Genomic DNA, 24,445 nt, shown 5'->3' on the forward strand with positions numbered 1-24,445 from the left:
TCATGCATGAACTCTGAGTGAGAGACTCACTGTTTCCTACTGCATCTAGCAGTGGGCCAGGCTGCCTCTAGACACACCTTTCCTTGAGAGCTGGAAGACATTAGAATCAGGTTTGTTGTCATGTGTGTTCTGTGTGCTTAGAACTGGAAAAGAAGATGAAGCAGTAGGTAGGGTGGGAACAGAGGCTGTAGGCTGTGGGAGACATCATGGAAGACAACTGTGAACTCACCAGGTGATAGCCTTGGCAGAGAGGGAGGATGCAAGGGGACTGGCGAAGGAAGACTGTTTCAAGGAGACTATGAACAGATGAGGGTATATGTAGGGATGTTAAGTCTTAGAACCACATGGTGGAATATTTGTGGGTGTCCATAGGAGGTAAAACGGGGCAAAATATATTCACTTGAAAGGGTTCTGAAAATCTGAAAGGTACAGTCCTTGCCTTCAGGGATATACTTAGTACTTTGACTACTTCTTCCTGGCCACAGGCGGGAGAAAATAGTGACATGACTACTGCTTCTAAAAAGCAAAGAAGTTAATATATCTCAAACAACTAGATTGGCATAGTTTCTGTGACGAATGTGCTTGTTTGGAACTAGGTACAAATTACCATGTATGAAGAGCCTTGGGAGATGGCTATTGGGTGAAGTTGAATCTACAGATCAGTTTTGGGAGAATGCCCAAGAACACTAATCAAGACAGGGTGGTGTTGGTATAAAGACAGACAATAGATGAATGGAACAGAATAGAGAGTCTGAAAGTGGGATCAAAGGGAAAATGGCTCTTTGTGGTCTTCTAGCTTCTAATAGAAAGCAAAATTCCCCAAACTTTTACTCTTAACCAAAGGCTCTTATTCATGTTATGAGATCCTTTGATTCTCACAAGGTCCCTATGAGATAGTCATGTCCTAACTGTATAGCTAGATGAGAATTGGAGCTTGCCTAGAATAGATGGAGCAGAACAACATCTGTGTGATACCATTTGAGAGCCCATAGGAATATTGCCAAATTCCTGGGCAGCTCCCCCGGAAAAGGACTCTTGTTATGCGCTAAATCCTATCAACTAACAGACTGTGAGCTACTGAAGTCTGTCTTCTCCTTTCTTGAGGACTGAGACCAACATGATAAAGATTTTTTTTTCAAATCTCTAGTGTTTAGCAAAATGCCCAGATATATTAAGTTAGATTAGGCCATGCTATAGTAAAAAATAAACCTTGAAAACTTAGTGGGTTAACACACACAAGTATTTATTACTTGCTCCTACAAAACCAGCTGATCTCCAGGGCTACTCTTTTCCAAAAGGCAATTTGGGGATCTCAGCTGCCTTTATCATACAGCTCTGCCTTCTGGAGGACTGGAAGATGGTTGCAGATGAGGAGACAACAGTGGAATGTCGTATAGCAGCTCTTGGATTCTTTGCCCAGAATTAGCGCATGTCCCTCCCACTCTCAGCCCACTGGCTGGAGCTAGTCCTATAAGCAACTGGGAAATGCTGGGGAGCACATGGCGGGCAGTAAATGCCTCTGCCATCCTGGCTGAGAATGTTTGCCAATAAACCTTGTTGAAGAAACTAACGAGTAAATCTGATACAGGGTTTAAATTACACTGTGACAGAATGACTCGAATCCTGAAGCGGCTTTCAACTTCCAGAGCCTCAGGTGAAATGAACATGTCACCAACAGAAGGAAAAATGAAAAAGGATCTGCTTTTTATTGACAATCTAGTCTATACAAGTCACTGTTCTAGACACTTTATAGAGACCATAGTGTTCAGTCCTCATGATGGCCTGATGGGACAGATCTTAATATTCTCTTTTCACAAATAAATTTTGTGTGGAGCCATGATGACCAAGTGGCAGAGCTGAGATTTGAGCCCACATGGGCCAAATGCCAAAGCCTACAAGGGAGTTGATCTCCTCTACTCCACTGACTCCCTTGGCCATGAGCGCCTCATAGAGCAGTGTAGCAGTAGGAGGAATGGCCTTCAGAAATGCAATCTGGGGCAGGTTCCCTAGGAAGAGAGGCCAGGAGGAAAGCAAGGAGTGACAAGGCTGCACTCTGCGCTGGGCTCCCCCATTCCCCAAAGCTCTGCCCTTCTCCTCTCTCTGCTGCTACCACCCGGTGACTGGCACTGAGAGTCACAGCTACACCAAGGCCTGGAGTCAGCACCTGTTCTGAACCTCTGTGTGGTTCTGACATCTCTTTCTATTCTTGTTGCTCAAAGAGGCAGGGCCAGTGATCTCACGGTGCCACACAGGACACCCTTCCCAATGGCCTGGATTTTGTGAGAACTGGCCAAGCTCATTTTATGCAGCTCTCTGACCCTACAGGACAGAGACTCAAATATCTGCTCCATGCCACTGACACTCCATACTGGCTCAAGGACATCGGAAACAAATTAGAAGGATTCCAGGTCAGGTTTTGCCATTCTTGTTGTGTTCGCTTGGATAATTCACTTGGATTCTCCGGGTTTTAATTTTTTCCTCTATAAAATGGGACTCTTACACATCCACTCTCTGCCCTTGTCCTACTGGGTTACCGCAAGCATCAAATGGAATAATGTATGCGAGAGTGCTTTGTAGATTAACAGGAATTTAAATGTAAGAGGTTATTTTTTTAATGACTGGCTAAATAATGAAAGTTTTTTTTTTAACTTTATGATTGAGTCTGATGATTTTGTTGAGGGAAGGGAGCAAAGCTGCATATGCCTGTGACATTTTAAACCTCTAATGTCCTTGCCACCTCTGCCATTCCATAAACCACACGTGGGAGCACATGTTTTCTTCTTTCCACAGTGCTTGAGAGCCAGGCCATTGGAGTCAGAGCACATTACTAGATGTGTACTATTGAACAAAGCATTCTAACCTCTTGAACTTCAGGTTTCTCATCTGTGAAATGGGAATAATAATGTTTGTGTCAGGGACTACTATAAGGACTAAAACACTAATGCACATAAAGCAATTTACACTGGGTGTAGCACATGGAGAATGGCATATTGTGAAGTACTTGATAAGTAGTTGCCATTTTATTGTCATTATTATTATTCATATTAAGGAACCATCATGCTGTTTTCAAGGCTCTTTGCATAATGAAATTGTTCCATTGTTCATTAGAATAAGAAAATCCCCAATCTTCCAAAACACTACATGAACATCTGGATCAATGTCTCCCAGGATGTCCTAAACTGTCTCCCACACCCTATAGAAAGCACACAATTTACAGCATGGCTGGGCTCCAAAACCCTGCATGGAAAGCATTTGTTTGGAACTCAGAACATACTTTCCCAGAGAAAGAATGCTATTAAAATAGTGGTTGGATTCCCAGGTGACTGCAAATACCCACTTGATTCCCAAAGTAGCAGAAAATTGGCATATTTGCAATGCAAATGACTATGAAGCAATGTTGTTATATTGCTAGTCATTTACCATAACTGAAAACTGTGTAATAATTTCTTTTCTCTCTCATGAATGAATGCTGGTGATGAGGATAAAACAGGCTTTATTAGTGACAGAGTTTAGTGGAAATTTAAAAAGGAAATCTTAAGGTGCTTTGGGGGCACTTTCAAAGGCTTTCGAAGTTCTTTACTAGGTCTAATGCTACTTCAAAATTTCTGGACTCTTGTTTTTGACACAAGGGATTAGGTAGTGCTAATTTCATCCTCCACAGTGGAGTTATTTTTGGTTTGCAAATGGAAAAGGGAAGGAGATGGGAGAGATTAGGATAAGAGAAAAAGGGGTAAGAAAAATTTCCTGGAGAAAATTACTCAATAGTTTAGAGAAATTGAGAAAGGAGAAAGAGGCACACATACGTAGCAAGATGGATTTCCATCTTGGTCTGTGAGCAGGAAAAACAGCTGAACCCACACTCTCTTGTAAAAGGAAAATGGTGACCTGACTGGGCAAATCGTTCCTGTTGAAGCCAGACAATGGCACCACAGGGCCAGAACAACCTGGAAAAATGGAGGCTTCCTGACTGACGAGGAGCGAAAGCTGGGTTGAGCACCCAGCTATTTGGTCTTGGCAAATAAGCCCAAATAATGTGCTAGTTCGCTGTTCTGCACTTGATTGCCATGAAGAGAATGCTGAACTAGAACATCAATATGACCTCATCTAAGCACAGGTCTTTATGTTTACGGGTGAGGGAAGGAAGCATAGAAGGTGGGCCCCTGAAGGACCTCAGACCAACCTTAAATTTCTGGTGGCCTCAAATATACTATGGACTAAACAGAAATATATGAAAACTTACAGTTTTTCAAATGAGGAAACTGAGGCTTAGAGAGAAGGAGCTTGCCTCTGCTCATGTAACTAGTGTCAGTAACCGTCCCCACTGAGGCAGGCTGCCTCTCAGGCTGCCCCAAACACGAGTCCACTGATCGGATGGGGCATGAGTTCATTCCGTACCTCCAACTTCGGGTTCAGTCCCCTTTGCTGATACGTCCAAGCAGGTCAGAATAAGTAGAGGAGGACTTGGAAGGATAAAACCCAGCATAGATGAGCTGCGTCTCTAGGAATCTTAGGTCTAGGCTGAGAAGCTAATTCTCATGTAAAGAGAAGCCAATTCTAGGTTCTGTTGCCAGACTATCCAGAAATAATTGCAAGAGCCACATATTATTCCAGAAAGAGCACTGAATGTGGAGGCAGGAGACCTGGGTCCTGGCTTCATTTTTTAATTCTGCTACCAAACTTGCATACATCTCCATCTCGCTAAGGTCACTCTGAGCTCCATCAAGAACCACTCTTCTTTCTAATTGTCTTCCAGTCCTCAATAGGAAGGTTTTTTGTGGTCATTATGGCCAGGGGATGCAGGACAGTGGGTAGCTAATGGCCTAATTAGGCCATGATAGCTCCAGGATGAGCATGTCCCCAATATAAATGTCCCCCCACCCCAAACCTCAAAAACTATTTCAGTCCGTGATATGCAAAGCTCCTAGAGTAAAACAAAGATGTGAGTCACCCCCCATCATAACCAGAGCAGCAGTCCTGAAGAACCCGAACCTCAGACTCCTGATGGCAGAAGATGCTTACCAGGCAAGAGGGGAAGTTTCATCAACGGGAAGGAAAGAGGCTAATGAGAGTGATTGAGGAGAGGTTATTATTATACAAAACAGAATAAAACAAAAACATGGCCTGGAAGGGGTCCTGAATCCTCGATGCACAATGTCCGAGGGCTCAGGGAAGAGGCTAGAACTGATTCTGGACAGACAGAAACCAGGACTCAATTCTTACAGTATCTGACTGCTACACCCACACAGCCACTCTGTCTCCTAACTCCCATAGGAATGTCATCCTTGGCCCCTCAGACCACTCCAGTGTTAGGAACACTCCGGTCCCCTTTTACTCTGAGGCCTGACCTGCTGGTACTAGGAATTCAAGTCCTTCCCACTGCCCTTTCTTCCCCATGTTGGGGGCTCCTTGGGGGCTCCTCTGCCTCAGTCACAGGGGCATTTTCCCTGTCTTCCCTGGACCCAACACTGCTGTCAGCACGTGGCTCACGTGGCCCCCAGCAGCTCAGCCCCCCTCCTCCCTCTCACACAGCCTGTTCTGCTGCCTCGGCCCCCTCTTGCTGCAGTTCCTCCCCTGACAGTGTTGCCACTGCCGTGGTGCTGGCTGTACCCTTCGCAGCCGCTATCCTTGAGGCTGGGGAAGAGTCACCACTCACCCAGTGACCAAAGCAATCTCAGCCATGTTTGAACAATGTAATCTCTCAAACCAGGCCCCCATAGTGTGGCCTTGATATTATCTCTGCCGTTCCCCTAGGAAACTTAGTATAAATTCCTGAGAAACTAGGCCAGAGGGTCTTGAAGGACACCATCCCGTAGCACCAAGCAAGCGTACCTTAAAGGCAGTCGTAAGAGGCAGAGTGCTTCCCCCACTGAACGCCCACAGCCTACCTGTGGTTTTCACCCTGAGACTTCCCACAGAATGCCTAGGGGGTTTTCCATGCAACTATAATGTCTGATAACCCAGAGTTCTTAAAGTGACACCAGCATGAATCATATGTATTATATGAAGTTGTGAAAGGAAAACAACTTCTTATTGAGCCTGTGTTAGATCAGATTGCAGTACTGAAGAAAGCAAGTTCTTCCCTGAAATGCCTACCAACTCCAGTCTACATTCTTCCTCCTTCTCTTGGTCAGGGAAAAGGGTTTGAACTTCAGACTGTTAGCAACTGAACATCCTTGCTCTTAGATCTTTGCTTCCACATCACTAGAATGCTAATTGTGCTTCCTTATTTCTTACTGTAAGACAAAAAGCATAAAGGGATTAAATAAGCTAACATGAGCTAAAGTTCCTGGAACAATGTCCAGCACTTGGTCAGTGTGCAGGAGTCTTACTCCTTTCTCCCCTGTCTCTTCCTCTTGGGTAGTTGGAATAGAAAAGGAAAGAAAAAACAATATTGAAATGGAGATGAAATAAAATGAGAGTATAAGAAAAACATTAGATAACTTGCATCCTCCCTTTAATTTCTGGTGGCTTCAAGGATGTTGGTACTTTGAGATGAGAGTTTACCAACCTCTTCATTTGCCAGCAAATTGGTAAACTCCGCTTTCCTTTTCCTTAAACCATTTGTCCGTGTTCTTCTGATGTGGCCTCGGGGACAAGTGCCAAACTTTTGGTAACAGAATTTGGTGTCCCTTGTGGGCCCATTGGTGTCCAGGTGGAATGGCACCCTGTTACTGCTGGAAGAGGCAGGGAGCAGCCCAGGTCAAAGCCAAGGGTATTTGCAAGTAGGAGCAACTTCTTTACAAGGTAAGAGAGCAAGGGATGGCCCCAAGAGGGGCCTTTTTTAGCTCCAGGGAACTTCCATTTCTGTCTTCCCAAGGTAGACACAGCTCCCCACAACCTGAACTGAGTTGACAAAAAGGAAATAGATTTGGAAAGTGTCTGGATGCCAAGGCCTTTTTTTGGGTAAGTTCCCCAGTGTGCAGGCCAAGACCCTGATTCACCCATATGAGGGGGTTTTCAGGCCTTCCTGTTGGTTTTGTTTGTATTGAAGTGCCTTTTGAGGGTGAAAGGCATTTGGTTGAGTGGAACTAGGGAAATTGGTTTGAATTTGGAGCCCATTTGCAATTCCCAGTGAACAGGGTAGGGGGAAGACTAGGTCACCATTTGGGGAGGGTTTCGAATCTTCCAGTTGGGGTGGCATTTATCCCCTTTGGATTCCCATTTGTGAACTTTCCAGCCCTATGCCAGGGCATTTGAGACACCATCTGAGATGCCATTGTGGGTGGCATTTATCCCCTTAGGATTCCCATTTGTTGGATAGGCCCTGACATTTTTGTATCCCCTGTGTTGTCTGTTTGTTATTTGTGAGTTTTGTTGCAACATAAGGAAGCTCCAACTCCCATTTGATTGATAAGCTGTGGCATTTTCAATTGTTTTCATTGGAAATTCTCTATATTGCTTATGTTTGCTAAAGATTATTGTCTGCAGTGTGAGGAAAAGTGGTGGTTGGTACTCCTTGTATAAAGTGTGAGGAAAGTGGTGATCGATGGTCCTTAGTTTATTCTGAGCTGTTGGTTCTTTTGTGGTGGTTGGTACTGCTTGTATGGAGTGTGAGGAAAAGTGGTGTTTGATGGCCCATGGTTTATTCTGAGCTATTGGTTCTTTTAAAATTCAGAGCTCAAATGGTCAACCGCCACTATAGAGTTAAAATGTTGAGTCTCAAGCTCTCTGCTTGAGATAAACTCATTGTTTATGGTATACGAAATTATCAGTGTTTGTATGATTTTTGATAAATGAGGTCCCCCAACCCCCACCAGAACCCCCGCAGCCAGCCAGGGAGAGGCACCAGGTGGGGCCACAGCTTGGGAGTGGACTCGGCAGGAGGGATGACTGGCACACGTGCCCACCACCAAGGGGCACGCGGCAAGGGGGAAGGAACGCCTGCCACTGCCACCATTTTGGCACCACGGGAGGGTCCAGAGAGTGTGCCGCCTGAACTAACTCTTCAGTCCCATGCCCAGTAAATTATGACTCAAGGTCCTCCTGGCAGCAAACTCATTTTGGGCTAGAGGGAACCCATAATCGGGGCAAGCAATTTGTGGAAATATCAGAAAGGGGGGATTGAATGTCCAAAAACAGCCGCAGCATCCTTTGAGAGAGTCAAAAGGAACGGGCAAAAAAGCTGCCCCAGACTGACTTTTTGTAAAGAAGAAGGACCTCAAAAGGAACATTGCCCAAAATTGCAAAGGACTCTGGGTGGCAGGAAGCCTCCAGGAAAGCAAATCATTTTTTTTTTTTAAGTCCAGGACTCAGACAGTAAAGGAGGAGCCCCCTGCCTCCAAATATCCCCACAGGATGTTGGTGCTTTGAGATGGGAGTCTGCCCGCCTCCTCATTTGCCGGCAAATTAATAAGCTCCTCTTTCCTTCTTAAAAAAAATTTCTGGTAGCTTCAAGTCTGGTAGGGATCAAACTGAAATATACAAAAACATATTGTGCTAAGTTCTTCCTTCCCTTAATTTAGGAAAAGATTTGAACAGTGAACTTATACTTCTCTTCAACTATAAGCCTTACATTGGACCTTGAATAAAAATAATGATCTATTCTACTAAGTTTTACATATGTTAGAAAAAGAAAAAATGCATATTTATATTTTTAAACCTACAAAATTCTCTTAAATTTAATATAAATAATTTATGTGAACCAACCATTTTGCTCTTTACATGAAATTTAAAATAGAAAACATCTACCTTTAGAGGCTACTGGAAAACACAATTTCAAAACCATCTCTTATAATAACTCGCTGCCTGATTTTGCAAGGGTTACTTCATTTCCTAGGCCTCTTTCCCTTCAAATGCAAAATGGGGAGACTAATACCTTCTCTTTCTACCTCACAGGGGAGTTGAGAGGAAATTGCGAATAAAAAAGAGGCTAAGAAAAAATTAGTAGAGGTATAGAAATGAGAAAAAATAGTTTGCTATATATAGGGATGCTGGGATTCATTCTTTATTTCCAAGGTGCTTTCAGATTATATAATTCCCATGATTCCAGGCACATAATTCTGAGTAAGTCTGAGCCATTTATTTTGGATTAGACACAAGCTTTGTGTAGTCTCTATGCTAGAAATGTGCAGAACAGCATTTCTGTGAGTGTGTAAGGTTTAGGATATGCAGATTTGTTGAGATATAAGGAGTTGAAACCTGGTGGAGAATTCTCATCCAATAAGGCAGAGAGGAGATAGACGGCAGGTGGGGGGGAGGGGCATGCAGTTAGGCTAGTGCCATGTACTAGCCCAATGCCTGGGGACACAAAGTGTGTTGGGGTCCCAGGTTCAATGCTTCATTAGAAGTCAGAGAACTCAGCATAAATTTGAGGCTGTGATTTATTACAGTTGAAAGAGACAAAGCAAAATTAGCAAAGGGAAAAGGCTCTGGGGCAATATCTGGAGGCAACTGGTTATAAGCTTCAAGAGTCTCTCCAAGTAGAGTCACGCAGGACGCACTTAATTCCCCAGCAACGAGATGAGACAACACATGTAAAATGTTGTCTACCAGGGAAGCTCATTAGAGACTCAATTCCCAGAGTTTTATGTTGGAGGCTGGTTATATGGTCACACTCTTGGTCACTGTCTGCCCAGCCGGTACCACATTGTACAAACATTAGACATAGCCAGCCTTTCTAATCAGGAAATGTGGGGACTCTGCAGAAACCCAAGTTCCCAGATGACAGCCAAGGTCCAACCTTGCAAGCAGGCTTTTTGAAGAATAGCATTCTCAGGTCTGCAGTGTTAACTCTATTAAGCACATAGAGATATAAATAAGTAATTGCAATGTAGGAGGATAAATGCAATGATTGATTCATCTGACTAAGCTTTATTGACCCTTTGAAGGGTGGGGTAGGAATGAATAAATTAGAGACGAAAGCTGTACTTTGTCACACTCAACTCAGCACCTCAATACTCCCTGCTGCCTGCTCCACTGACAAAGTACTTTGCCTGTAAAAAACTCTGTGGCTGGGCTCCAAATTTCTCCTCCCAGCCTCCATCCAGGACCTACCGCCCATCCCAAGAGCTCTGCTTTCCATCTGGCATATAACTTCTTCCTGTTTAGCCCCTTAGGTAAGTGTTACGGGCTACTCCTCTGGCATGAGCAGATTCTGGCTTGGCTCCAGATGCCCTCTGGCCAGTTCTGCCCCATCCCTGCCCCAGCCCCAATTCCTGGTGCCCATATGTCATCTGGCTTCTTTGGTCCCTTGTCCATTTGAGGAGCCACACCCTGCCTGGGTGAAGCCCCAGTTACTCCACCTCTCCCCTTTCCTCTGTCAATGACTTCAAAACCATCCTGTTTCTACCCACAGCCTCTGGCTAATTTTCACACTACAGCCAACTGCCCGGGAGTTGGCAAGAGCTTTGAACTTCAGCTTTCTCTACCTTTCCTTCTGGAATCTTCTTATGCAGGAGCTCTGTGTGCTGTCACTGAGTGGAGCTCTATGTGCTGTCACTGAGTGCAACCTGTGCCTTCAGCATCTCCACAGCTCCTGTGCCCAGTGCCCTTGCTCATACAGGAGAGACTTACCAGTGACCTCCAAACCCTGCCCTCTTTCCTCTTTCAGGATTGGTTGGATCAAAAGCACCAAGCTCCAGGTTTACTGGATTCAAATTGGAGATGGGAATGAATGGAGGCCACATACCTTGTTTCCTAGGTCCCCAAATTAGCAAAAGGAACAAAGAGGTAGAGGCAGTGACATTTGGACCTCCTAATAATTTTAAGCAACCTGTTCAGCAATGCAGACAAGGAGTCACAAAAGTCAACTTTCTCCCCCTCACCCCGTCACCCGCAGCCCCAGCAATTCAGACATCCAGAGGTTCCCGGGAACTCCCTCGTATCAGCATCAGTTGGGGCCCAGTTTTCCCACATAGTGACGTGAATGGCAAGGGCAAGGAAGAGCCACCAAGAAACGAAGCCTGTGAAGCAGCTAAAAGCCAGGTCTGGCAGTGAATGGCGTGACACAGGCACATGGGATGACAAGAGAGAGCCCTGATCAGACTTGCATGTCAGAAAGATCCTCGGCAGCTGGAGGGGGACAGATGGAGAATGAGTCTGGAGGCAAGAGACAAAAATAAGAATTTTTTGTAATATCTTTTAAAAGGTGGTGGGGCCTCAACTAGATCCAAGGCAGTGAGCGTCAAGTGGAGGAGACACATGTGAGGATTGTTAGGAAGAACAAATCATCAGGACTGGGGAGTGGGGGTGGGACAGTGCAGGAGCGGAGCTCGGGGTCAGCGGCTTGGGCCGAAGCCCAGTTAAGATGAAGAGTGCAGCAGAGGCATGTTGGATCCAAACAACTTCATACCACAGCTTCCCCTTCACCTCTCCTCTGCTTCTCAAGGGTTCTCACTGGGCTTCGTTTTGTTTTGTTTTGTTTTTTCCTTTGAAGGTCCAGAAATGGCCTTGGTGTGTCTAACAGACTTCCAGGCACAGGCACGAGAGCGGCTCTCTAAGTCATCCTGGGATTATATTGAAGGAGGAGCTGACGACGGCATCACTCGGGACGACAACGTCGCAGCATTCAAAAAGTCTGGTCTTCTGTAGCCTGTGTATTGTTAAGCTAACGTGCACTGACTGAGAGATCCTGGGACAGTAGTAGTCCTGGTTTCCGCCTCCAAAAAAACCCCAGAATACTCCAAATATAATAATATGGCTTTTTGTTATTTTGTTGTTTTGCTTCGTTTGGGGGGGAGGAGGAAAGATGGATAAAGAGGGAATTTATCTTAGGACTAGCACAAGGGAGCCGTCCTCCCTCTGCTTCCCAGCAGCTGTGCAGCCTGACACAGTGAGACATGAGTCAGGATGAGGAGTTGTCGGGCAGGAGGAGAAGCCTGCCTGGTAGGCCTAGATCTCCCGAGTTCCTAAAACCACCGCGCTTGGAGGAGAAAATGTTAACCAGGAGAGAGGGCTCAGGTCTAGAGGCAATATGACGATCCAAGGAGCCTTAGGAATAAGAGACTGATTCAAGGGAGAAGAGTTGGACTGGAAAAGTAGGAGACAGAGCATCGGTCAACCAGCAGCCACCCACAGGCCAAATCTGGCCCACAAGCTAACAAGAGTTTTTTATTTTAAAATGATTGAGGAGTTGGGGAGTCAAAAAAAGAAGAAGGCCTTGTGACATGTAAAATTATATGAAATTCAACTTTTTTATATTTTATTTTTTTTAGAGACAGGGTCTTGCTCTGTCATCCAGGCTGGAGTGCAGTACAGCCTTGAACTCCTGGGCATAAGAGATCTTCCCAGCTCAGCCTCCTGAGTAGCTGGGACAACAGGCATGCACCACTATGCCCAGATAATTTTTGTTGTTGTTGTTTTCGTAGAGATGGGATCTCACTATGTTGCCCAGGCTGGTCTTGAACTCCTGGCCTCAAGTGATCCTCCTGCCTTGGCCTCTCAAAGTGCTGGGATTACAGGCAAGAGCCACCGTGCCCAGACTGTAATTCAAATTTTAATGTTGATAAATAAAATGTTTATTGGAACACAGCCATGCTCACAGTCATTTACTATTGTCTATGGCTGCTTTTGTGCTACAACAGCAGAACTGAACAGCTGTGACAAAGGCTGAAATATTTACTATCTGGCCCTTTATGGAAAAAATTTGCTGACTCCTGTGATAGCAAGGTCAGGAGAAAACTGAAAAATGGGATACAAAGTAAGCACTATATTCTACATTTTCAGACTTAATTGGCACTATACTAGGCACTTTAAATGATTCATCTCATTTTGTTTTCACAAAACTATTAGGAAATTTGGATTATTAACCCTATTTCACAGATGAAGTAACTGAGGCTAACTTACTCCAGTTTGCACAATTAGTATTTTCAGAAAATTTTTCTAAGTTTGTGTACAGAAATAACAATAATAATATTTCGGAAAAAAACTAGAAATGTTTTGACCCCGAGGCTAAGGCATCCTCAGGGTCTTCAAAGTGTGTTTTACATATCTATTATTTGTGAATTCTCTTCCCTTCTTCTAAAGCAGTATTTAAGCCAAATCTTTAAATGAATTAGCTGCCAGCAAAAAAGTCATGATCCCTCTCTGGGATTTGTCCTCTTTCAGTGGCCTTTTCTTACTTTCTGGAGACTTGTTTCTAACTGGAGAGGAAACTCCATCCTGCCTGTTCTTTTCGTTTCCAGTCCTTGCTATGATGAATCAAGTACTGAGAGTCTAGCAGGGAGGCGCAGCTCAAAGACAGACCCGCGACAGAGGGGGGCAGGAGTGGTGTGGGCCGTGTGAGCATGAGCAGTTCAGAGACGGCTGGTGAACGTGGAAGAGGGTGCTGGGAGCGGCTTCCTGGAGAGGGGCCTCCTGCTGGATCCACACTGCTTATCCAACTCTCAGCCAGCTGAACCCACCAAGGTTTCAGGGGACCCAGTCGAGTTCAGACCTGCACCAGGAATCAGGGGGCCCCACACAGCACCTCCATGCTGAAGAGGCATCCCACCAACACAACATCTCTTTGTTGCCTAGCACAGAATCCGCCTCCGTCCCCGATACCTGAGAGATGTGTCGAAGGTAGACACCAGGACCACGATCCAAGGGCAGGAGATCAGCGCCCCAATCTGCATCTCACCCTCGGGGTTCCACTGCCTCGCCTGGCCCGATGGGGAAATGAGCACAGCAAGAGGTATGAACCAAGCCGCCTGGAAGCCCCTTCCCAGAAGTCTAGAAATACCCAGGAGGCCTTCTTGGGAGCAGGAACAGGGAGCCCCAGGGTTTCTCTCTAGAAGGGCCTTAGGGACAGCAATCTGGTTGACATTAAGGAAGGAGGGAAAGGGAATGCTTAAAACTGTGTATGTGTAACATTTCACCTAAGATTGAGACAACATAATAAAGAATCGTTAGACTGGGAGAGGGGCCACAGATAAATAGGAAGGTGTTAAAATCCCACCAAGACATCCCTCAGAAGAGGGGTGCCGGCCCCTCTGACTCATACTGTCTGTGGGGAAAGGGATGCCCAATGTGGCCCCAAAGGTAGGCCTCTCTTTGGCCCCTTCCGGGCCAGGGCTGGGGCTGAATGGTGAGTCTCTGAATGTAGAATGAGGAGAGAATCATGACATTATGTCCTAACACAAGGCCCTGGCAATTGCTCTTACCCAGATATTCCACTGTCCTTCTTAACTGACCTTGTCATCTTGTTTGACAGAAAGTTTCTGGTTAGGTTATGTCTCCTTCTTAGTAAGCCCCATTCTCTCCCCACATCCTCCACCACCATCAATAATAATAATTATTATTATAATTATAGAAGAGAAGAGAGGGGGCTGAAAGAACTCTTGGGACTCCTTTGTAGCCTTCACTGTAGGTCAAGTCTGTTTTTGTGAGTTGCCCAGGGCTTCCTTGGGGTCCCTTCCTTTGACTCTGTGACGTAGGAAGCAGTGAATCCAAGGATTCTGGAGCTGAAAGTAACATCCCTCTTGATGAGGTTAGGGAACAGATCTGTCTAGGTTGAACTCTGAATAGCCTATATGAATATGACCAGTTTACTACATTTTACAGTTGAATGTCTCATTTGGGGGTGGGGTAAAAGAATGGGGTATCTCCTGTTGACATGAAGAATTGAAAATATTAATTTTCGATTAGACCAAATTTCCTGCCCATGGGTTATAGCATGGCAGTGACGATAACCTGTTTGGGAATCCCACTGAAATGACTAAATTAGGAAACAAGAAATACACAACTTAGCAGCAGCAGCTTCCACCTCCTCACCATCATCATCATCAACCTCATTATCACCAGCATTCGTACATCACTTTGCAATTTAAAGAATGCTTCCATATCTGGTATCTTATGTAGTCTCCCCACTATTCTAAAGACAGGTGTTATTATTTCCTTCATTTTACAGATACAGGAAACGAGAGGCTCAAGGACACGTAGCAAAGAAGTGGTAGAACTGGCATTCTTCTAATTACAGATATCATGCTTTTTCCACTACAAAGTTTAGGCTTCTCCTCTGGGATTACATTCCCTCATCCTCTGCCCTCTCTCTCTTCTGCTTCATTAGGTATTTATAAGAAGCCCACTTTCCTGTCTGAAGGCTGTAACACACCCAACGTGGTTCTGAAGGCTAAATGACATCTCCGGTTGGAAATATTTTATTAGGAATATAGGATTTGTATGACAGGTTGTACAGAGGAGGACCCAAACAGCTTTAGGCCTCTCAGTCTGATCAAATCACCTCCCATCCCTGCCCTACAGGAAAGTAGAATGAAGTTAAGCTTTATCTCACAGGGCAAGCTGGCCAGAGAGCACACAGACTCCCAGGGCTTCTCACCCCAGTCCAGATGCCTTTGCCCTCCAACCTGAGTGGTGTCTTGTCTTTGCTTTGCAGCCGCCCAGGCAGCCAAGATCTGCTACATCACCAGCACCTATGCCAGCTGCAGCTTGGAAGATATTGTTGCTGCCGCTCCAGGAGGCCTCCGGTGGTTCCAGCTCTATGTGCAACCAGACCAGCAGCTGAACAAACAGCTGGTCCAGTGGGTAGAATCCCTGGGTTTCAAAGCTTTGGTCATCACAGTGGATACACCCAAAACTGGAAACAGGCGACATGACATTCGAAATCAATTGGACTTGAAGATGAACATAATGCTAAAAGATCTTCGATTACCTAAAGAGGTAGGAGAGACGGCCAGAGCCAACAGGCAGGCATTGCAGGAGGCAAATTTCCTTCCCCCTTTCCTCTTTTCCTCCTTTCTTTCTTTCTACAAGTATTTATTGCGAGCCTGCTCTGTGCCAGACACTGGGGGTGCAGCAGTTCAAAAAGCAGATCTGGTTCCTGCTCCCCAGAGCTTCCAGATAAGCAGAACATAAGACCAAATGTCCTCACCCCTGTGGCTGCCCCACCTTTCAACAGAAGTGTTCTGGCTAGAGCTGGATGCCGAGAAATGGAACGGCCATAGAAAGGATTTTTGCATGGAATAGGTAAGTAAACTAAAGAAGTTCATCCAACATTTTCTACTTTATGGAACACTTAGAAAATGATCATTTTGGATGGCACAGGTAGATAAACTTGACTCTCTGAAGAGGATGCTCACAGCCTGTCTAGCCAGCCCAGGTCCCACTCTGCTGCCGTGAAGACTGAGGAGTCAGTATCTCTGCACATCTAGAACTTATTTGTGGAACAACAGGGTACTGTAGCACATCTGTTTGGAATCTCTGAACTAGGTGACTACAAAGGAAACTTTCCCCATTAAAATCCTATAGTTGATCTGGGAGGCCGAGGCGGGTGGATCGCTCGAGGTCAGGAGTTTGAGACTAGCCTGAGCAAGACCCCGTCTCTACTAAAAATAGAGATGAAAATTGTCTGAACAACTAAAAATATGTATAGAAAACATTAGCCAGGCATGGTGGCGCATGCCTGTAGTCCCAGCTACTCGGGAGGCTGAGGCAGTAGGATTGCTTAAGCCCAGGAGTTTGAGGTTGCTGTGAGCTAGGCTGACGCCACGGCACTCACTCTAGCCCGGGCAACAAAGTGAGACTCTGTCTCAAAAAAAAAAAAAAAAAATCCTACAGTTGAATGGCATGGAGTGCCCCAGAGAGAAAAAGCCATGGCGAAGTTGAATCCCTTGGCTACAGTAGAGATAGAAATGTCAGCCTTTTCAGCAGTGGGCAGCTGTGATACCTAGTCAGGTGACTCAGCACTTCTACTCATTAAGCACAAAATGGCCTTGAGGTTAAAATTTATCCAGATCCCAGAGGCACACTGAGATCTATAAATATTTGCTATACATGGTAAGCCAAGGGCAAACAGTGGGTAAGATTATTGAAATATTGCTTAGTTCTTACTGTCCTGTGCCTAACTGAACCCTAACACATCACACTGACCAACAAATGCATTTCCTTATCTATCTCATATACTGTCCTCTGAATTACTTTAAAGAAGAGAATGTGTCTTATTTGTCTTTGTGTCCCCAGAGCCTGGCATAATTATTGAGCAGCCACGCAATCAATGGTTAATGCATAAGCAGTTGAAGTAGAAATCCTTTTATATAAATTTTGTTAAGAAAAGAAGCTAGAAGTGTCACTGGATTCTTTTGCTTCTCTCTCAAGCTTATAAATGGCCACTCTCCAAAGTGTGTCTCTGCTTTGGAATGGATCAAACAGTCTTGTAGGACTTGAGGACTAAAGTTCCCCTTTTATTTCCTACAGAGAAATTCCATACCTTATCTCCATACATCTGCCATAAGCCCATCTCTCTGCTGGGATGACATCTCCTGGTTTCAGAGCATAACCCGATTGCCCATCATCCTTAAAGGGATTTTGACAAAGGAGGACGCAGAGTTAGCTGTGGAGCACAATGTCCATGGTATCATTGTTTCCAACCATGGTGGGAGGCAGCTTGATGAAGTTCTCTCTTCAGTAAGTAGGATGACTTCAAAGGGGTGTGTTTTTCTGAGTGCCGTGTGTGTGTGTGTGTGTGTGTCTACACCAAGGTAGTCTATGAAATCTGGGGCACCTTCCCCCTTCCCATACAATATACATTGGTATATACTTGTGAATTTTAAGGACTTATAATCATTAATAATAGCTTAGCATGTACCAAGCTATTTTTACAAACTTTACATATGTCATCTCTAAGTCTCATGCCGATGCTGCAAGACGGGTGTTATTATTTCTGTTTCACAGGTGGGGATACTGGGGTTTAGAGACATTAAGTAACTTGTCCAAAGTCACATAGATAATAAGTGGTTAATGTGGAATTTGATAAGAAAGCTGTTCCAAAAGCACCTCCAAGGTCTCCTGCCTTCTGGAAGGAGTGTTCAGCTTCAAACTTGCATATCTGCATGGGTTGTAACTTCATAGTTTCCCATCTGACACATCCCAGGAAGAAACAGTGTTTCACTTAAGCAAAAGTAGTAAATAACCATCTTTCACAATAAAACTAAAAAATGTACTAAGGAATACTTCACTAAAATCTATGATGGCCTATAATTTTTTCCCCTAACTCATGAATTTGTCTGTGATAGATGGAGTTTGGAGGGAAGAAAATGAGAAAAAAGAGGATAGGGAAAGAATCTTTAAATGGGAATTAGTTGTTGATTTATCTTCATGTAGATATATTAATATTTCTGCAAAAGTTCTATTGCTGCTTGACTTGTTTTGAGAAAGGAAAGTAAGGTCTTGTCCTCTTAAGTTTTATTGACCTTGTTACTATATGAGTAAAACATTTTCACTGCACGTAAATGATAAAACATACATAAACAAAAAGAAAAAGATAAAAATCACCCCTAATTTCAACACTATCACTATATGTCGTAATTGTACCAAAATGTACTAATATTTTGGTAATTGTTGTCATTAACTTTCTAATGCAAACATAATTTTTTGTGTTTAAAAAAGACTATCAATGATGTTTTGTAATTTCTTACTTTTACTTAGCAATATATTAAGAGCAATCTTTTTGTTTCAATATTTATGCTCTTCCTGTTTTTAATGGTGTATAGCATGAATGCTCAATTTAGATAACCAGCCTCCTACTGTATTCCTTCCAATCTTTCGATATTTTAAACAGTGTATTAGTGACTACTCTTAAAGCTAAAATCTTTAGCACTTTCTCAATTATTTCTTTAAGATAAATCTCAGGAATTAGAAATGCTGCCTTATCCAGTTTGTACATTCGGAGACTTGTGATGCCAGAGCCACAAGGTGCCAATCACTCACCTCCTCCTCTGCGCCAGGCTCTCAGTGGTAGAGAACAGGGAGAGGAATGGCAAGACCACGTGGAGAGCAAGGGGCAGGCTTCACTGTGGCTCTCTGGTAAAAGCTGGATTAAAGGGTATAGTCAGGCCTCCTACTTCCCATCCCATCTCCCATGCTGAGCTCTCTAACCCAACCCCCGCCAGCGTGCCCACAGCCACCTCTCACGTGTCCAGTAATTGGCAGAACGGAGAATGCAAGAGCGCATAGCAGGCCCTGTCCCAACTGTGCTTACCACATGGGAGCAGAAAGCAGCAAAGAGCCCACCACTGACAAGCGGCAGACAGGGTGGAACATAGGCTTTTAAAAGAAAACAAATAAAAACATTATGCAGTAGATGTCAGGCTTTTGTTAATCAATTTAGCAAGCTTTGCTCCCTTGGGAGGACTGAGAAATAAGTGGAGAAAGAAGACTAATTCTCCCATTGTGCTTCCTCAATGGAGAGTGAGTATTGGCTAAGGCAGGAGCCTGAGAAAGAAGAATTTCTCGCACCCCTTTAATTCTGTTGTTTTCCCAAGTCATTTGGCTGAACATCCAAACCCAGAGTCAGCCAGGAACAGCACCAAGATTAGTGTGAGGCTAGTGAGGTATTCACTTTAGGCTCAAAAGTTAAGAAGATGCCAAGAAAAACTTAGTAAGGTAAATAATATTTTAATGCATTGTTTTTAAAATGTAAATTAATACAAAAATCCGTGGTGAACAAAATGTCAACGCTTTAAATAAAGATAGAATCCACCCCTGCATTTATATAACCCTGCCTCACCTCAGCCTAGTCCTGGCCCTGGGTCCAGTAAAACTATTCATGAAAACAAGCTCCAGCTCACAGGTCAGAATTTTCCATTTGATTTTTTTAAAACATTGCATTCAAATATCATTTATCTGAGTTTTTGGCACCCCCTGAATTTTGTGCCTGAGATAAGTGCCTCACTCCCCTCAGGCTGGTGTCTGCCCTGTGAGGGGTGACACTTTTTGAAAGAAGCCCCCACTTCTATGAGGTTTCACATCCGACATTGTCTTTGTGCTTCCTCCTTTATTTCTTTAAGATAAATCTCAGGAATTAGAAATGCTGCCTTATCCAGTTTGTACATTCGGAGACTTGTGATGCCAGAGGCACAAGGTGCCAATCACTCACCTCCTCCTCTGCGCCAGGCTCTCAGTGGTAGAGAACAGGGAGAGGAATGGCAAGACCACGTGGAGAGCAAGGGGCAGGCTTCACTGTGGCTCTCTGGTAAAAGCTGGATTAAAGGGTATAGTCAAGCCTCCTACTTCCCATCCCAACTCCCATGCTGAGCTCTCTAGCCCAACCCCCGCCAGCATGCCCACAGCCACCTCTCACGTGTCCAGTAAGGATATGTGGCTGTTGGCCCCAGAAGATTCTAATGAATGTCCTATTCGGACCTATTAAAAATTAACTCTGAGGCCATACTGCACCCTAAGCTGAAATTCACTCCCTAGTCTATTTCTCAAATTATTGTCATCTCCACTGTCCAGTATGGCTCACTAAAAGAATGTTTACACATACATTTTTTTCATATCATAAAAATATTTCAAATAATACCATGCTGGGACTATAAAAATATCCCTTATTTGGACCTGAATTCCCTCCAGTTATTACATGTAAATTCAAAACATAGTCAATTCCCCCCCTCCACCTGTAAATTAATTCTTCTTATTTTTTTCAAGAACTGGTTGTATAGTATCCACCTGCAAATTAAAATAAGAAGTTCTTTCCTCCCTAGTTTCTTGTTCTGCTCAGTCTCAGACAAAGGATCTCAATCAGGTAGAATAATGATGGATTCCTTTGGCAGCAAAAGGTCCCCTATGGCCCAATTTCAACTCCTCTCCTCTGGGTATCCCTCGGAGAAACATAGACAGGAACCCAGAGGCAGTTCCAGAACTTCTTCCAGGAGGGTGCTGCTATCACTCCTCTTTACAGACTTGGAGGTGCCCAGAAAAGCATGGATCAGCCTGGGGCACCCTGTGTGGTCAAGACCTATTGACCTGTGTTAACGGAAAAAAAGCCAAACTGTGTAAAATAATTTTAAAGAGATTTACTCTGAGCCAAATTTGAGGACCATGACCCAGAGCAGCGACCAAGAAGTCTTGAGCAAGTGGGCTCACTGTGGCTGGGTTACAGTTTGGTTTTGTACATTTCAGGGAGACAGGGGTTACAGGTAAAGTCATAAATCAATACGTGGGAGGCATACTTTGGTTTGGCCCGAAAAGGTGGGCCATCTCAAAGCGGGGGGTGGGGGGGGTGGGGGGGACGGGGTGCTTACATGTTATAAGTGGGTTTAAAGATTCTTTGACTTGTAATTGGTTAAAGACGTGAAGCCTTGTCTAAAGGCTTGGAATGTTTTAACATAAGGAGCTGTTTATCACAGATAAGCCACTGGACATATATTTGTTGTGTAAATTGAGGACCTGCAGGTTTGTCTTGAATACCATTAGGCCTGTTAATGGGTTACAAAGGATGTCCCCAAGAAGGGAGGGGGGCATGATGAGGCATGTCTGACCCCCCTCCTCCTGGCAGACAATTTAGTTTTAAGATATTCCTTTGGAGGGGGTCCATTTAGTCAGTCGGTGGAGGGGTGAGCCTTAAGATTTTATGTCAGTTCACACCTGGAATTACAGAGGCAAGATAAGAGAAATCAGGCCAAAGTGATAAGCCGCTTCTATTTTGCCTTTCAGGGGCTTAAACTTTACTTTTACAATGATGTTGTTCCAGTCCTATCTCACTGCACAGATAAACCGTAAGGCACTCAGGGACAAGTCGATCAAGCGGTGCAAAGGAAATGACGTGCAGCCCCGTTTCCCAAGTCAGGTTGCAGCCTAGACACTCAGGCCAAAATGACTAGTTCCTTAGCAAGGGAGCACTTTTCTAGCTGTGCCACCCTAGAGACAGAGAGGGCAGAAGAAAATTAAAAGGCAAAATGTTGTTTGAAAAGAAGAGTGTTAAAGTGAACATTATAAATAAAAAACGTCCCCTTTAGGACGTAAAGAGGAACCAAGCCGTTCTTCCAAGCTGTAGACAATCAAGTGAGTCAGAGAGAAGCTAGATCAGAGTCAAAGCAGAAAACGGCAGGAGGGAGAGACCAAAGAGACGCCCCAGGTCCCAGCAATGCAGCTGCGGTGGGTAAGCGCCAGCAGCCTCAAGCATGGGAAGGAAGAAACCGTCCAGGCATCCCTCCAGCTTGGACTCCGGGTCCCATCCCACGTTGAGAGTCAAACCAGAAAGCCCCCAACCTGTGTGCATCTCCTTTCCAGATTGACGCTTTGACAGAAGTGGTGGCTGCTGTAAACGGGAAAATTGAAGTGTACCTGGATGGTGGGGTCCGAACAGGCAACGACGTGCTGAAGGCTCTGGCCCTGGGGGCTAAGTGCATCTTTCTTGGGAGGCCGATCCTATGGGGTCTTGCCTGCAAGGTGAGAGTGGAACGCGGGAGCCAACTGAAAGCTTCTCATTCGTTTCCATGCTTTTCTGAGGTTTACCCTCCAAGCTCAGCCATGTTTCAAGGTGCCAAGATTCCCGCAGGACAGTTACACCCCACCCGCATCTCCACACCTCCTCAGAAACATATTACAGACTCACAATAGCTCTTACCCTCTACCTTTTTCTCTGCACTTTCCTTTATTCCCACCTGTAACTCTAACTTCACAGATGTCCCCCGTCCTCCCCACCACAGCCCTGACTACATCTAGAATTTATACTCAGCTGATGGTCAGAATGTTCCTTCATGGCTCTTTTTGTCTCTCTCTTTCTCTGTCTGTCCATCTGTCTTGGGAGCAGGGTGAAGATGGTGTTAGAGAAATTTTAAACATTTTGAAAAATGAGTTCCACACTTCCATGACCCTTACAGGTAAGGTTTTTAAGTTTTTTTCCTAATTTGGAGCTTAAAGTATTATGGGAGGGCTAATGAACATGAACAGCAGCCCTTTCTTCTCGCTAGGCCTTTCCTAGCTTGGTCGCTGTCCAGAAGAGAGAACAGGGAAAACATATCTGAGACAAAGATTAAGCACTATTCTGTGCTCAGTGGAATCTCAAAGCTCTCCTCAGGGTCATTATCAGTTCCGGGGAGGATTACCTCCGGCTCTGAATTCCCGCTTCTGCCAAATTCACTTATTCCAGGCCTGCTGTTTCTGTCCACTTCCGTCAACCCAGGCATGAAATTCAACCCTTTCCTATGTGTCTGTGTTTAGGAAAAGACCCTCTCTCATTAGTTACATTTTTATAGATAATACATTTTGCCCAAGTTATGGTGCATACAACACAGATACGGAAAGAACTTCCAGTTAAACATTATACAGGCTGTTATGACATTTTTCAGCCTTCTTGTCACCAGGGCCTTCTCACTGCCTGCTCGGGCCCACGGCTCCCCAGCCCGCACCATTATGCTATCTCTTCTTTCTTCCTTTGCTTTTTACTTCTTATTTGGAGTTAACCTCTTCAATCCCTGTGTCCGGTCTCAGCTGTGGTCTTCATTTTGCATATTAATTAAGATCTTCTGCTAAAGAAGAGTCTTTTCCCTTGACAGAGCGTTTCCTCAGAAGGTAGCTGGTATATGGAATACTCACCCATCTCTCTCACTGCCCCTGAGTCATATTGCTCCCTAAGAGATTCTTCCCCCATCCCTGGGCCTCAACAGAACTGAGATAAAGATCAAGGATGTCTACTAAATGCTAAAAGGGTTTTTACATTTTTTACCTTGACATTTTGATATGACTGTGTTCAAAGATGACGTAGGCACAGGCTCGTAAAGTAATTCCCAGTGCAACCAGTATTACATTACTTGTTCTCTATAGAAACTGTTTTATCAGAGTGAGTGCAAAAATCAAGTCAGGTTTGTTCCCATTGGATCATCCCATAGCCATGATGGGGTGGGTTGCTGGTATTTTAGAGAGATGAGCCTTGTAACTGCATTTTTCTCTTAGGCTGCCGGTCGATCGCTGAGATCAGTCGGGACCTGATCCAGTTCTCCAGATTGTAAGGAAAAAGAGCTAATAACCAGACTGCCAAGGCTGCTCACAGGAGGAAGACAAACTCACAGCATGGTGTGCAATACCGCCCTGCCTGGGCCCATCCTATGAAGCGGCTCATGCCTTGTGCCCTCAAGCCCTCCACCCCTATGCTTCAGGCCCTCCAAACCCATCTGCCTCAAATATCCCAGGCTCTTCTTTGCTTTGCTGACTTTTATATGTTGTTCTCTTGCCTAAAATCCTCCTCTGAAATAAAAGATCTCAAAAGGGCAGATCAACAGTGACTGAAACAGCTATTGGGTTATATTATTCACATACCCTATGTATCTCTATGAAATAGCTATGGAACTTTGTACTCTGGACAGAAGAGCTATGTATATAAAACATTCCTGAACAACAACCACAATCTCTATCCATCAAACAGTGCAGCATAGGCCAACCAGATGAAAGGAAAGGAAAGCTAGTGTAGTTAGAATACTTAGAAGAGTAGCGAATACTTTCCAGAACGCTGATCTTTGAAAAGAGGCTCAGGAGCCTAAGTTTGATGTCCTTGTTAATGGGTTGGTAAAAGGAAAAGGGATCCCAGTGTCAGACCCTAACATTTTATTCAGGTCTCAAATTGGCCCCTGCATTGGTGGGCTGATAGTTTGAGGCCAAGGTAAGGTCTTCAATTTAGCAGCAAGGATGGAGTGCTTGTGCTGAAAGTTTAGGGACATACTAAGAAAGTGCCATGTCTAGGAGCAACTGTTTGGCTGACACAGCAGTCACAGCTGCATTGTGGGACGGGAGG

General features: G+C 44.6%; 1 protein-coding gene across 2 annotated transcripts; it reads left to right on the top strand.

Moving 5' to 3' along the window:
* On the top strand, positions 1-23,939 carry HAO2 (hydroxyacid oxidase 2). 2 transcript variants are annotated; one of them, XM_045546933.1, is made up of 8 exons: positions 1-110; positions 11,375-11,513; positions 13,461-13,612; positions 15,314-15,597; positions 17,131-17,340; positions 21,946-22,104; positions 22,469-22,538; positions 23,611-23,939. In XM_045546933.1, exons 2-8 carry the CDS (start codon positions 11,383-11,385, stop codon positions 23,664-23,666), a joined length of 1,062 nt encoding a protein of 353 aa, XP_045402889.1. In that variant the 5' UTR covers positions 1-110; positions 11,375-11,382; the 3' UTR covers positions 23,667-23,939. The 2 variants fall into 2 exon arrangements, with proteins under 2 accessions (XP_045402889.1, XP_045402890.1); XM_045546934.1 differs by lacking the exon at positions 1-110 and adding an exon at positions 6,823-6,903.
* The last annotated feature ends 506 nt before the right edge of the window (positions 23,940-24,445 follow it).

This window comes from Lemur catta, chromosome 3 (assembly GCF_020740605.2).
Source record: "Lemur catta isolate mLemCat1 chromosome 3, mLemCat1.pri, whole genome shotgun sequence".
NCBI lineage: Eukaryota > Metazoa > Chordata > Mammalia > Primates > Lemuridae > Lemur > Lemur catta.